Genomic DNA, 12,591 nt, shown 5'->3' with positions numbered 1-12,591 from the left:
TATTATTATTATTTAAATTTTGAGAAATGATGTCTTTTTTTTTTTAAGATTGATTTATTTATACAAGCACTGGGTACAGTCAGAAGCGTGGGAGGGCGAGAGAATTCACCAGAGTCAGAGAGGCGCAGAGCAGGCAGACTGATGAAATACACTGCTGAGGGGAGCAGCGGGCGGCAGGAGAGGTCTGCGTGCCATGTGGGATCCTCGCCCGGTGGCCGGGGATTGAACCGGCCCTGCAGAGGCTGTGGGCAGCTTTGCAACCCAGCGCTCAACTGCTGCCCTACTGGGGAGGCCCTGTGCCCCATTATTATTGAACTTAACTTAGAACCTTATTTTTAGGCATTAAATAATAAGCATAAATTATTTAATAAAGTGAGCTTAATTTGGATTAACAATGTATACAAATTTATATTTATATAAAAGAGTGCCTTTTACAAGAAGGAGTTATTTCAACATCTATAATACCTACTACACGGTTGGAAAGTTTCCTGAGGGAGAGGCATTACTTCTTGATGACCTGAGTTGCCATTTAAGAACAACATGAGTCAGATAGTTGCTTTTTCCCAGGGATGATGGGACAGAACAGCTGTTGAGTAGGAAGAGCAAGTGTGGACTGCGAGGCTGAGTGAAGAAGTGGATGCAGAAGGAGGGGAGGTGGGCTCCCCGCTGTGCAGGTGTCCTGTGGGTGGCCATGAGCCATGACTCTCAAGGCAGCCTGGACGCAGCGTTTCTGTGGAATGGTGAGACCTGCAGGGTGGCTGCTGCCCAGGGAGTGGAGAGGTGGGTCAGGAGGATTTGTTGTTTAGGATGGGGATGTGTGGGTCAGCTACAGTAGGGAGTGGGGGTTTGTAGTGGTGGGAAGGGGAGCAAGCAATGCAGGGTGTATCCCTCAGAGGGGTGGGGTTTAGTGTAGGGAACTGCTATGGCTCATTCAGGTGACAGGATGCTGTGTGCTTGCAGACCTTGGCCCCTAGGACCACGTGGGAATCTTGTGCTAGAGAAGCAGGAGGTGCTCACCTGCCTGGCTCTTCTTAACGAATAAGGAAGTACAGGATGTTGAAGGACTGAGATAATAATGAATTCTGAACTTTTAAAAGTGAAATTTGGGGCCTCCCTGGTGGTGCAGCGGTTGAGTGCTGGGTTGCAAAGCTGCCTGCAGCCTCTGCAGCGCCGGTTCGATCCCTGGCCTCCAAGCGAGGGTCCCACATGGCGCGCAGACCTCTCCTGCCGCCCGCTGCTCCCCTCAGCAGTGTACTTTGGTCCTTCCGCCTGTTCTGCTCCCCGCTCTGACTCTGGTGAATTCTCTCACCCTCCTGTGCTTCTGACTATACCCAGTGCTTGTATAAATAAATAAATAAATAAATAAATCTTTTTAAAAAAAAGTGAAATTTGACTTTCAGTCACCTTCCCTGCTTAAGTGTGGAACGTCTGTATGCTTCCTGGTGCCAACTGATCTCTCTCTTTCAGTGTCCTTCTGTGAATAAATCAAATTTTTCATTTTAAAATAGTTGTTCTTCAGCATAGTTACTTAAGCAGCAACCACTTCTGCATCAGTTGGAGGTCACTTGTTGCTTATTTTATATATACACATCAGTACATGTTTTGTGTGACGTGGGTCACTTCCACTGGACATATACATTGAAGCAATACTGGGGGCCTCTTCTCTGCTGCATGTTGTCATACAAGCAGGACCTGGTGCACAGTAGGTGTTCAGGAAATAGTTGTCAGTGAACAGTTCTGTGGCTCAGTCCTCTCAGCAGTTTAGGCTGGAAATCTCTCAGTTATTCCTGGAGAGGGAAGGTCCTGTTTGGCTGCATGTAAGGTGAAGTAATGTCTTTTTTTCCCCAGGGACTAGTTGAAATTAAATCCTGAAAAAAAAATCACGTGTGATCCAAGTTTGACTTTTACTTGTTTTTTATGTCTATCTACTATTTTGGGGAGTTAGCCCTCCAGGAATATTCAGAATATGTTTTATTTGGAGATTGGTTCTCTTTCTCTTTAATGTGTCTGAGATCTTAAAATATGACTGATGTGAGTTCTTTAAATTCTGAAAAGCAAATGTGATTGTAAAAGACAAAAGAAGCACCTGCTTTTCAAGATTGGCAAATGTCAGTTATTTAAGCTGTTGAGAGTGAAGACTTGTTTCATGTGCCAAAAGTTCAGCTTTTAAAAAACTGTGTGGAAAATGATAGTTGGGAAAGAATGTGGCATTGGACCACTTTGTACATGGGGTGTAGTCACAGTCGCCTGTTTACATGAGGGAGTTCTGTTTTGGTGGTCCCTCTGCCATGTCCATACAGGTGTTATTTGCACTTTTATGTGAACACATAGTATGCCTGGGTGATAGCTGGCGCAAGGAAGAAGTCACACTGACACCCACGCAGATGCTTCAAGTATGGGCTTCTGTGAGCAGAGCTGACAGCCACTACGCTGAGGAAGAGCCCTCCTGTCCTGCATCCTCTTCTGGAGTGCTGATTGTTCTGCTCTAGTCTTCAGAGGTAAATGCAGTGCTTTTTTTTGTAGGAAGCTACTTCTTCAAAATAAGAAATGGGAGTTTTGCAGCATTTTCTGAGGTGGAGCCAAAAAGAGCACCCTGCTGCAGCATTTTCCACATCGTATATTTTTTTCTTAGCCGTGAAATTCCAGCATATTGTTATGCAAAACAGTTTTGTGTCTCTGTGTGATGGGGAGACAGCTGTTAGTCCTAATGAGGAGTGCTAGCGCTACAGTCTTTCATTGATTGAGACCCACGGAGGGATCGGAATGTTCCAGATCAGGCAGTGGTGTGCGGCGAGGAGGTACCACACTGTCAGCTGGAAGCACATGCTCGACTGCTCTTTGCGACAAGATAAATGAGTTGGCTGGAGTTTGCAGTGTCTGAGCTTTTCCAGTGAGTGGTTGTGGCACTTGGCTTCCCGCGGGACCTAGGTCTGAGGGTGCCTTTAAAACAACCGCCTCCTTGCCAGTCTCCCTTTGATGCCCCACAATACCTGTCAGGATTGTGATTTATTAAAAACCAAATGTCTTTCAGCATTTCATTAACATAGGGTTAGCGGTCTTTTGTGGAGGCCTTTTTTTCATTAATTTAGCAGAATGTTAACTGAAAATTTAACTTGGCAAAAACCTTCTGAAGAATGCAGTGCAGAGACAAATCACAAGCTCTGTGCACTTGCTCTAAATCTCTGCCAGTAGTGACGCTTTTCCAGAGCCACGTGACCTGTGCCTTTCAGCAGCACCCCATTTCTAGTGTAACATTTGCCTTGTTCTCAGTTTTCCATAGGGAATTCAGGTGGGCCATTGGGTCATTGTCTGGATTGCTTTGTCTTTGCCTGCTCCCTGTGTCCTTCACAGCCTCCTGCAGGAGGTTTTTTCTCTGTGCCCCTTTGGGTATAGCATGGTGCCTGCCATTGGACCATTTCTGAGGGGGGTGGATGGGCAGAGACTGGGAGTATGCTCACCCCCACGTGCACAGAGTGGTCCTTCATTGCCAGTAGTGATGAAGTTGACAGCATTACTCTGGTTTGTACTCTGCAGTTTTGACTTTTGTGTATTTTCTGGTAGAGCAGTTGTACATCTGAGGTTTGGTTGGATTTGGGTTTTCTGAACCTGTGGAGTTTATTTCCTGTGTTAGACTCTAAGTGAAATAAAAATAGTTTGAAATTATTGTGAGAAATAATGAGGTCGTATATGTTAAATATGTGCTGTTAGTTTTCAGGGCTCTAAAAAATATGGCTCTTAACTATCCTGGGAGGTTGTTATTTAGGGCCAAAATTGTCTAAGGAATATATGAGACCATTTTCTTTTTTCTTTCTTGTTATTCAACAAATTATTTTTCCTGCTTTATTGAGGTGTAATTGACATGAAAAATGAATATATTTTAGATGTATAATGTGATGACTTGATGTATATGTTATGAAACGATCACTGCAATCAAACTAATTTTAACATATCTGCCACCTTACATAATTAGAGTGTGTGTGTGTGTGTGTGTGTGTGTGTGTGTGTGGTGAGAAAACTTAATATCTCTACTCTCAGCAGATTTCCAGTATGAAGTGAAGTATTGTTAATTATAGTTACTGTGTTGTACTTTAGATCCCAGAGCTTTCTAATCTTTTAACTGGAAGTTTGTACCTTTGATTAGTATCTCTTCATTACCCTCACACCCCCAAGACTCTGGTGCCCCCACTCTACTGTATTTCTGTGAGTAGTTTTATTTTGTAGATTTACATCAGTGAGATCATATAGCATCATCATTTTCTGACTTACGTCACTTAGCATGATGGTAAGTGAAGGTTCATCCATGTTGTCACAAGTGGCAGGATTTCCTTCGTTTTCATGGCTGAGTAATATCCGGTGTGTGTATATACCACATTTTATATATCCATTTATCCATCCACAGACACTTTACTTGTTCCCATAACTTGGCTGTTGTGATAGTGCAGGAATTGTTTAAGCAAAGAGGAACAATTATAGGATAGAAGAAATTTCATCTCTGATCCCCTACCCACTCCCTGCCAGAATCTCTGTCACTGCAACCATGCCTTTACTATGCAATATATGGACAGAACTCATGTCTATCCTGAGCTTTTTTTTTTTTTTTTTTTTAAGATTTATTTATTTTATTTATATAAGAACCAGGGTACAGACCAGATGTGCGGGAGGATGAGAGGATTCACCAGAGACAGAGCGGGGAACAGAACAGGCAGACTATGAAATACACTGCTGAGGGGAGCAGCGGGCGAGACAGGAGAGGTCTGGTGTGCCATGTGTGACCCTTGCCTGCCGGCCGGGATCAAACCAACACTGCAGAGGCTACGGACAGCTTCACAGTGCGGCGCTCAACCACCTGTGCCACCAGGGGAGACCCCTGTGTCCTGAGCTTATTGATGAGATTCTTATCCTATGTCCTTTATTTGTAGTACTGTGACCTCTGCTGTCTTCACCGTTGGAGATAATGTTGTTTCAGGCAGTGATGACCGCACTGTGAAGGTCTGGGATTTAAAAAATATGAGGTCCCCCATTGCAACTATTCGTACAGACTCTGCCATCAACAGGTAAGGAAACTCAACTGCCCATCACATGATTGTTTAGCTTGACCTGAAAGGGCTGATTGTAATATAATGTCTTGTTCTTATAAACTTAGGGTTAAACCTATCATACCTTGGGAAAAGTGGCTTAGACTTTTAGGAAAATACTTTCTTTTTTTTTTTAAAGATTTATTTTTATTTATATGAGAGCTGGGGTACAGTCCAGAGTCGTGGGAGAGTGAGAGGATTCACCAGAGACAGTGCGGGGAGCAGAACAGGCAGACTGACGAAGTACATTACTGAGGGGAGCAGTGGGCGTGGCAGGAGAGGTCTGCATGCCATGTGGGATTCTCCCTGGCCGGCTGGGAATCGAACTGGTACTGCGGAGGCTGTAGACACCTTCACAGCACTGTGCTCAACCTGTGCGCCACCGGGGAGGCCCAGGAAAATACTTTTTATTGATCCTTTAATGCAAGTTCAGGATTCCCCAAATACTAAAACGTGAGTATAAAATCAGGTTGGTGTCACAAGTCTTGTAAGATTAAGAGTGAGCCACTCATGGTCAAACTTGATAGGGCTTTTATCTCTATTCTGTGGATAGATGCTACCTGTAGTTTGCTGTAGTTTTGCCTTAAAATGTGAATAGTAAGAAATATCCTACTGCATCATAATCTTTAAGCTCAAAAACTTAGGCTGTCATTGTTTTATAACCCATTTTTATCTCCGCTTTGCAGGATCAATGTATGCGTAGGCCAGAAAATCATTGCCCTTCCACATGACAACCGACAAGTGAGATTGTTTGATATGTCAGGTGTGAGGCTAGCGCGGCTTCCCCGCAGCAGTCGACAGGTAACCATGCTGTTGATGTATGTACTCACTAAGAACCTTGGGAAGAACTTGGATTGTACATCCTAGATCATCACTGTCTAATAGAAATACAGCTTGAACCCTCTATATATTTTATGTTTTCTAATATCCACGTTAAAAAATTAATTTTTACAATGTATTTTATTTAACCAAATATATCTGTAATAATGTAATTTCAACATGTAATCAATATAAAATGTTAGAGAATATACATTCTTATTTTCTTAATAGATCTTTGAATGCTAGATTTTTATTGGACATACTTGATCTGTGTTTGGAGTTCATAAAGTCTAAAGTCAAAAATGTTTCCCAGTAGCTGAACTGAGCATGAGTTTTAAGTTTAAACTTAAGTAAAATTAAATGTTTAGCTCCTCAGTTTCACACGTTTTTAGAGCTCCTTTGTGAATGTGTTAGTGGCTACCCTCTTGGAAAGCAGTCTTTGATATTTGCAATTGGATTTATACAATCTGGAAACATATTAAATGATAAGAATTTAATGTAGTCAAGCAGAAGCAGTGGTGGTGCTTTAGAAAGAACCCCAATCTGTATCCTCAGTCAGAAAACCACTTTCCATGGCTGATCACCAGAACAAGAAGACACTCATTTTAAATGCAGCTTTTTTTGTGAGCTGGTCACTGCTCCTTGTTCAGCCCAGATGATGTGCTGGGTCAGGGACTAGGAGTTGGGTCAGGGCTTAGTTGAGTGTGGTGTTTGGACTGCCCATCAGTTATCTTGGAATTTGTGATAAGAATTGAGCTCAGACTTACTAGATCAGAATCTCTGGGGGCACCAGGAACCCCTTGTTAGATCTGTCCCTTGGGTGACTTGAAGCCTGAGGGCTTGAGTGTCTGAGCAGGTGACTACTCAGCCCCCCTCCACAGGGTATGGAGGTAGCTGCGATCTCTGCAGTGCCACCCCTTGTCAAGGCAGCCCTTTCTGCGCACTTGTACTCACTTGAGCCCCACCACATGGTTGCCATAGTCTTTGCTTGCTTTGCTTCTTCTGCATGTGCCCTGACTGCTGTGTGGTGGATAAGCCAAGGTTCCCTGTGCTGCCGCCAGTGTGTCTGCATGCGCCAGTGTTCTCCACCCCTGCTGCCCGAGTGCCTTTTGGTGTAGACCCTTCAGGGTGCAAGGCCTCGTTGTGCAGCTCCTGACTGAGCTGCAGCTGGCTCTTTGGTAGGTGTGGCTTCAGAAGCTATAGACCTGAAGCCGGATAGTTTTGGAAATGAATTGTACCAGAGGATCTGCTGCCAACATAGTTGTACCTTTTCCTTAAAGTGACCACTTTTCCAAGAATTCTCTGTCCCGGAGGTGGGGCTGCATCTGCCACTCTGGCCCTTCATGGCTAGCTGTTCTTGTGTTGTTTCACTTTATGTACTGAGCTTTTAATTCTTTTAGCACACGTAGTGGAAAAACTACTCTTCAAATTAGAGTAACTGAAAAGAGCATCACCTAATAAATTGCTTGTCCAGGGGAAATTTATAGCTTGGCAACTGCTGAATATCATTGATAAAACACTTAAGCTGCATCTTTAACATAGTTCCTTTGAATGTGTTTATGTGAGTTAAATAAAATTGCTATACAACATGAAATTCTGCATTTTGAAACACAAATGTTGTATGTGTGTGTAAGATTTCTTTACTTTGAGAATATTTTCCCTTAAAATAGTTCTAAGCCATTCTAGGTACTAATTCCCTGGAAGCCATTGCACTTCTTAATTATCTGTAAACTTTCCCCTTGTTGAAATTCTAGAACTCTACTATGCTTGAATTTATTCCCTCCTAAAGTGAGTGGTATTAATGAGTAACATTTGACTTCAATCCTTCAATCTGAACGTTTAGCAGATAAATAAATAAGGTTTTCAGGCACTGAAGCTCAGATAGAAATCCCTGGGCTATATTATCCCAGCTTCTTTCAACTCACATTTTAAAAAGAGAAAACAGTATCATCATTTACTTGAACTTACTAGCTAGAATGAAATGAGCTAATGATGTAAAAGTTTAAAAGTGTTTTACTTTGGGAAAGTATAAGTGACGTGTTAACAGGAATTACAGGAAGGAAGGTTCTGTGGTACAGTGCCTTTGTAAGATGTAGACTTATAGAAAGCAAGCAGGGCTTTTATTTTAAGAGGGCTTTTAATCTTCTTGACTCATGAGAGGGTGTGGAGCCTTCAAGTAGGTGATCCCTTGTCCCTGGGTGAGGTGAGGGCCTTGAGCTTATCATCTTTGATTAATTCTTGTCCAGAGACTTGATTTTATTGCAGTTAATAGATGTGGTGTTCATTTTTAAAGTTATTAAAGAGAAAAACAATAGGAGAACTTTTGTGACCCTTCCTTGTGTGGCTTCCTTTCTTATGACCTGTTTGTTTTTCTCTCAAATATGTAGATAGCGCTGTTGATGGGAATGTTTTGCAGAGGGGAATTTTGTGTCATTCTTTGAGTGTTTCTTTTACTTAGTTTGTCAGCTTTCCTTAAATGTGTTTATTGTGTGTAAACACAGTGATGACAGTGTATTAGAGCTTTCATATTAATTTAGAACATATGAATATATCTTAAGACATTGCTTGCTCTCTACATATTCATCAAGTGTGTCTTATTAAAAACTTCACAAATATTTTATAGTAAGTTTTCCTCACATTCTGATATTTAACTGGAATTCCTGAAGATGACAGGAATTTACTTGATAGGTCATTTATTTTATCCTCGTTTTATTTGTCACCAAATGTATTTTTCTAGTTCCTTTGTTACCTGAACCAATTATTTGTTAAAATGGCATTTGACATCTCTGAGTGAATTTCATTTAATTTATTCTCAAATATCATCTAGCTTCATTTATTCATTTAAAAATTTCTATTGATCATTATTTTTTCTGTCTGTATGATCTTCCTCATTTTTGAAAAAAATTGTATTTCAAAGAGGCATTAAGGATAGATTTCCCAAGCTTATTTACAACCATAAGTAAACTCAGAATGCGGAGTTCAAGAGTGGTATTTCAAAGAAATTGTACTTCTTAAAATGCTGCTCTTTAAGCATCTCTTGGATAAACTAAATCATCCTTATTTCTTGAGCTGTTGTTATCTTATTATGAAGAAAAGGTCCAACAAATCCAGAACCAAAGCACACAGTTATCATAATTAATAACCTTCATTTGTTTTCCACTGAAAATGACAAATCCTTCTCTGGGCCCTCCTGTAAGGCTTCTGCAGGCCACAGAGGTGGTGCCCCTCAATATGCTCTGTCCCCAGATAGTGCAGATGGAAGCTCTGCAAAAGATGCAGAGACTGAAGGTGGAAGAAATGGCAGCTCTTCAGCAAGTCCTCCTCTTTTCCTGACTTGGCACCTTTTGTGCTTGCTCATTTTGTTAAAAGAATTATAAAGTGCATTGGTGTGTCTTACTAAATTCATCACGTGTTCTCTCTCACTCATTTTATTGAGGCTTTTCTGCCAGCACATCATCAAAGCCTGATTCCATGCTTAGTATTTATGACTCACTTTGACTCATTTCTTGTGTTAATTTTTTTCTTTCAATTCAGTGGCTTTGAGTGGTATAGTTGTTAATTTGGCTGAAGTTTTGTAGCACTCATGCTTCAGGGATAACACACTAATTCTGTTTGTGTGATTGGTACTAGGGCCACAGAAGAATGGTGTGCTGCTCAGCCTGGAGTGAAGACCACCCCATGTGCAATCTGTTCACCTGCGGCTTTGACAGGCAAGCCATTGGCTGGAACATCAACATCCCTGCATTGTTACAAGAAAAATGAGGTCGCCAGCGTTCCTTAGTTTTGTAGTTTGCCATGGACCTTGTGACTGGTGCCGGCTTTTCTCATACTGATCAGCCATTTTTGTGAGCTTTTGACCCTGAAAAGGGTGATTTGTGTATGTTCTTTTCACATTGTACCAAGCTTGCATGAATGTACAGGGAAATGTGTGGTCATGTTTTTTATTTTTGTCTTATATGTGTTGGCATCCTCTGGCCAGTAGAAATGAAGCCCCTCTCCCCATAGCACCTTGTGTATTTTAAGTTACTGGCATTTGACAGATGACAGGAGGGCATTACATTTGTGTGAGTTAAATGTGAACCTGTGTACTTAGTCTGTTGCATTTCTGGAATAATACATACCTACCTTGTACCAGGCAGGTTGCAGAGCTGTATAGGCTTGATGAATGGCAGGACTGAGCAAAAACTCCATGTTTATTTCTGTGTGAGGTTTCAGCATGTGCTATCATGTAATCCAGCTTCAGCTCTATATTCTATTACAGTTCTGTAAAATTAGCTGGGTTTTAGAAGTTTAAAAAAATAGCATAGAATATTGAACTATAACATTCAGAGAATTTCTTGTGAAAAGAAAAGATTCTGTTCTTTTTTATGGAAAATCATTTCAATTTCCTGAAATTTCATGAGCAAATTCTAAAATTTAATGATTCTAATCACTGATTTCAGATAATGAGCAAAATTTAAAGCACTTTAGTCTATAGTCATGGTATAAACAGTTTTTAGAAGTTTCAAATGACTTATCCATTGAATGTGACTTGACCTTTTTAAGAAGGCCCTGCTACCTGAAAACAAAACCTTATTTATTTTCTACACCCTTTGGTTTGCATATTTTCTAAATGGGTTCACTTCCTTGGTGGTATTTGAGAGCCAACAATGCAAATAAATGAGTACTACCTCAAAAATAAATGCATTTGGAAAACTTGGGAGTCTCACTGTTGCCTAGCTAAAGCACTTTTGACTGATAGCTGGAATATTGAAATCAATTCAGGAGGCAAGAAGGACAATCATAGCAAATGTATCCTGAAAATAAAAGGTTCTTTGATTAGGTTGACCAGGGGATAGTGAAAGCAGTGGTTTGCAGGTAACAAGATGCTTTTGTCTCAGCAGCTGGGACACCTCTCAGTGCCAATCCTCCCACTGCCAGAGTGAGCCTGTCACTCTTGCCTTCTTAGGAGTTACTGTCATCTGGTGTTTGTAAGTTCATGTTTCTTCGTAAGTTACAGTTTTGATAAAGAGACATCTCAGTATACTTCCCCCCAGATTTTTAATCTTTTGAATATGTTCACTCGGAGATTGGCCATGTGGAAAAAATGGTCCTGGGTGGCCCCTATTCCCTGTTTCCTGGGAAGGAAGGACTGGGCTGGCACCTGCTGGAGTGCCTTTGGTGTGGTGGTGTGTGAGCAATGTGTGCAGGTTGTCCTTGGCTGCAGCTACCCAAGAGTGGACACATCTCACAGTGGCCCTGTGTGCAGGTTCCGCAGTAGCTGATCTTAGGAACTTAAGCTCTATGTCATTGGAATGATTTTGAAATGATTCACACAGGTCTTTTTGGGAGGTGGGACTAGGAAAAGCCATTGATGTAATAAGAATTGCGGTTGCTGCTAAAGGACAAATAGCAAGTGTCTTAGAGCAACTTTAATTTTAACTTTAAATCTCAAGAGTTTGTTGTGTTTAAAAGCCTGATATTTCTCCTGGTCACACTGACAGCGAAGTCAGACACAGTGTCTGATTGCCATATCTCTTTGCATGGCACCATACCCCAAAGATATAGGCACCATGGCTTCTGAAGGATAAGTTGCACAGCCACACTTTGGCTTCTTTTTTTTTGTTTCAATTTGAATGTCTGGGTGTCTTAGAATCATTGTTAGGAGCATTGAAAATTGTATGCACACAACTAAGTCAAACTTACACACCAGATAAAAATTTGAAGTTTTTAAAAATGTGTATTTGTGATGGCCATTTAGTTCTGTACAGATGAGCACGCTTCATGGCCAGCAGCTACCCACCTTCCCTCACTGATGGGGGCGGGGAGGAAGCGACATTCTCACTGTCTCTATTAGGCGGTAGACCTCATGGTGCTCGAACGAGTTCTCAGGAGCAGGATAAGATACTGCCGACACCACATGATCCTCTGACGTGATTCCATCCAGCTGCTCTGTGCCTTGTGCTGGTGTTCTCAGGAGTCATGAAGGAGATTGGGGCTAGTGAGTGCATGTGTGCGTGAGTCTGTGCGTGTATGTTTTAATGTGTAGCTGAAATTGAGTCATGTGATCAGTCACATGTGATTTCATCTGAAATAGTGTTTGAAAATGGGAAGTTTTGTCCTAAATGCTGATGTGTCCAGAATTTCATTTATAATGGAAGGAAAATACGTGGTCACTAAAAAGTGTGTTGATAGAGAATGCATAAGAGATGTGTTGCTGGACAAAGCAGCACTCTCTCAACCACTGCACATTCATTTCTGTAGAGTCCAAAATTCTTGTACATAGTTTGGAATTTTGAAGAATCCTGTGTAAATCATTTGTTACTTAAATCTGTGAAAAAATGTTTTTCTTTGGGGGGGGAAAGTATGCATTTGTAAGTGTTATGTGGAAGCAAGTGTTTTTATTGTATTGATGTAATTGTTTTTAAGTGTTCAGTGTCTTTATTGCAATATGAAATTCATTAAAAACCATGTTCTGTAATTACTATTGTAATTATGTTTTATGTTATTAGGAGTCTTTATTATTTAGCTTTTTTCATGTTTTGCTTTTATGAAACATTGTTATTGGCTATTAAACATAAAAAAGATGTAGAAGTTGAACAAATTTATTACAGTATTGTCACTTGAAAAATTTTAATGTTAGACTTAAAAGATCAGATGTATCTCCTATCTGTCTACTAGGCTAAAGTTAAACGATACATGATTTTGCTTCTTCATT

At 41.0% G+C, this 12,591-nt stretch overlaps 1 protein-coding gene across 1 annotated transcript in view; it reads left to right on the top strand.

Annotated features, from left to right (window-relative positions):
- WDR37 (WD repeat domain 37) overlaps positions 1–9,656 on the top strand; it is a gene marked incomplete at its 3' end in the record, with an annotated part of 47,800 nt that extends 38,144 nt beyond the window's left edge. The window contains exons 12-14 of the mRNA XM_084253979.1: positions 4,920–5,054; positions 5,762–5,876; positions 9,525–9,656. Coding sequence (XP_084110105.1) covers positions 4,920–5,054; positions 5,762–5,876; positions 9,525–9,656 — 382 coding nt within the window. The remainder of the gene's footprint in view (positions 1–4,919; positions 5,055–5,761; positions 5,877–9,524) is intronic.
- Positions 9,657–12,591: the final 2,935 nt, after the last annotated feature.

This window comes from Talpa europaea (assembly GCF_964194135.1).
Source record: "Talpa europaea genome assembly, chromosome: 14".
NCBI lineage: Eukaryota > Metazoa > Chordata > Mammalia > Eulipotyphla > Talpidae > Talpa > Talpa europaea.
This window is presented reverse-complemented; position numbering and strand designations above follow the sequence as displayed.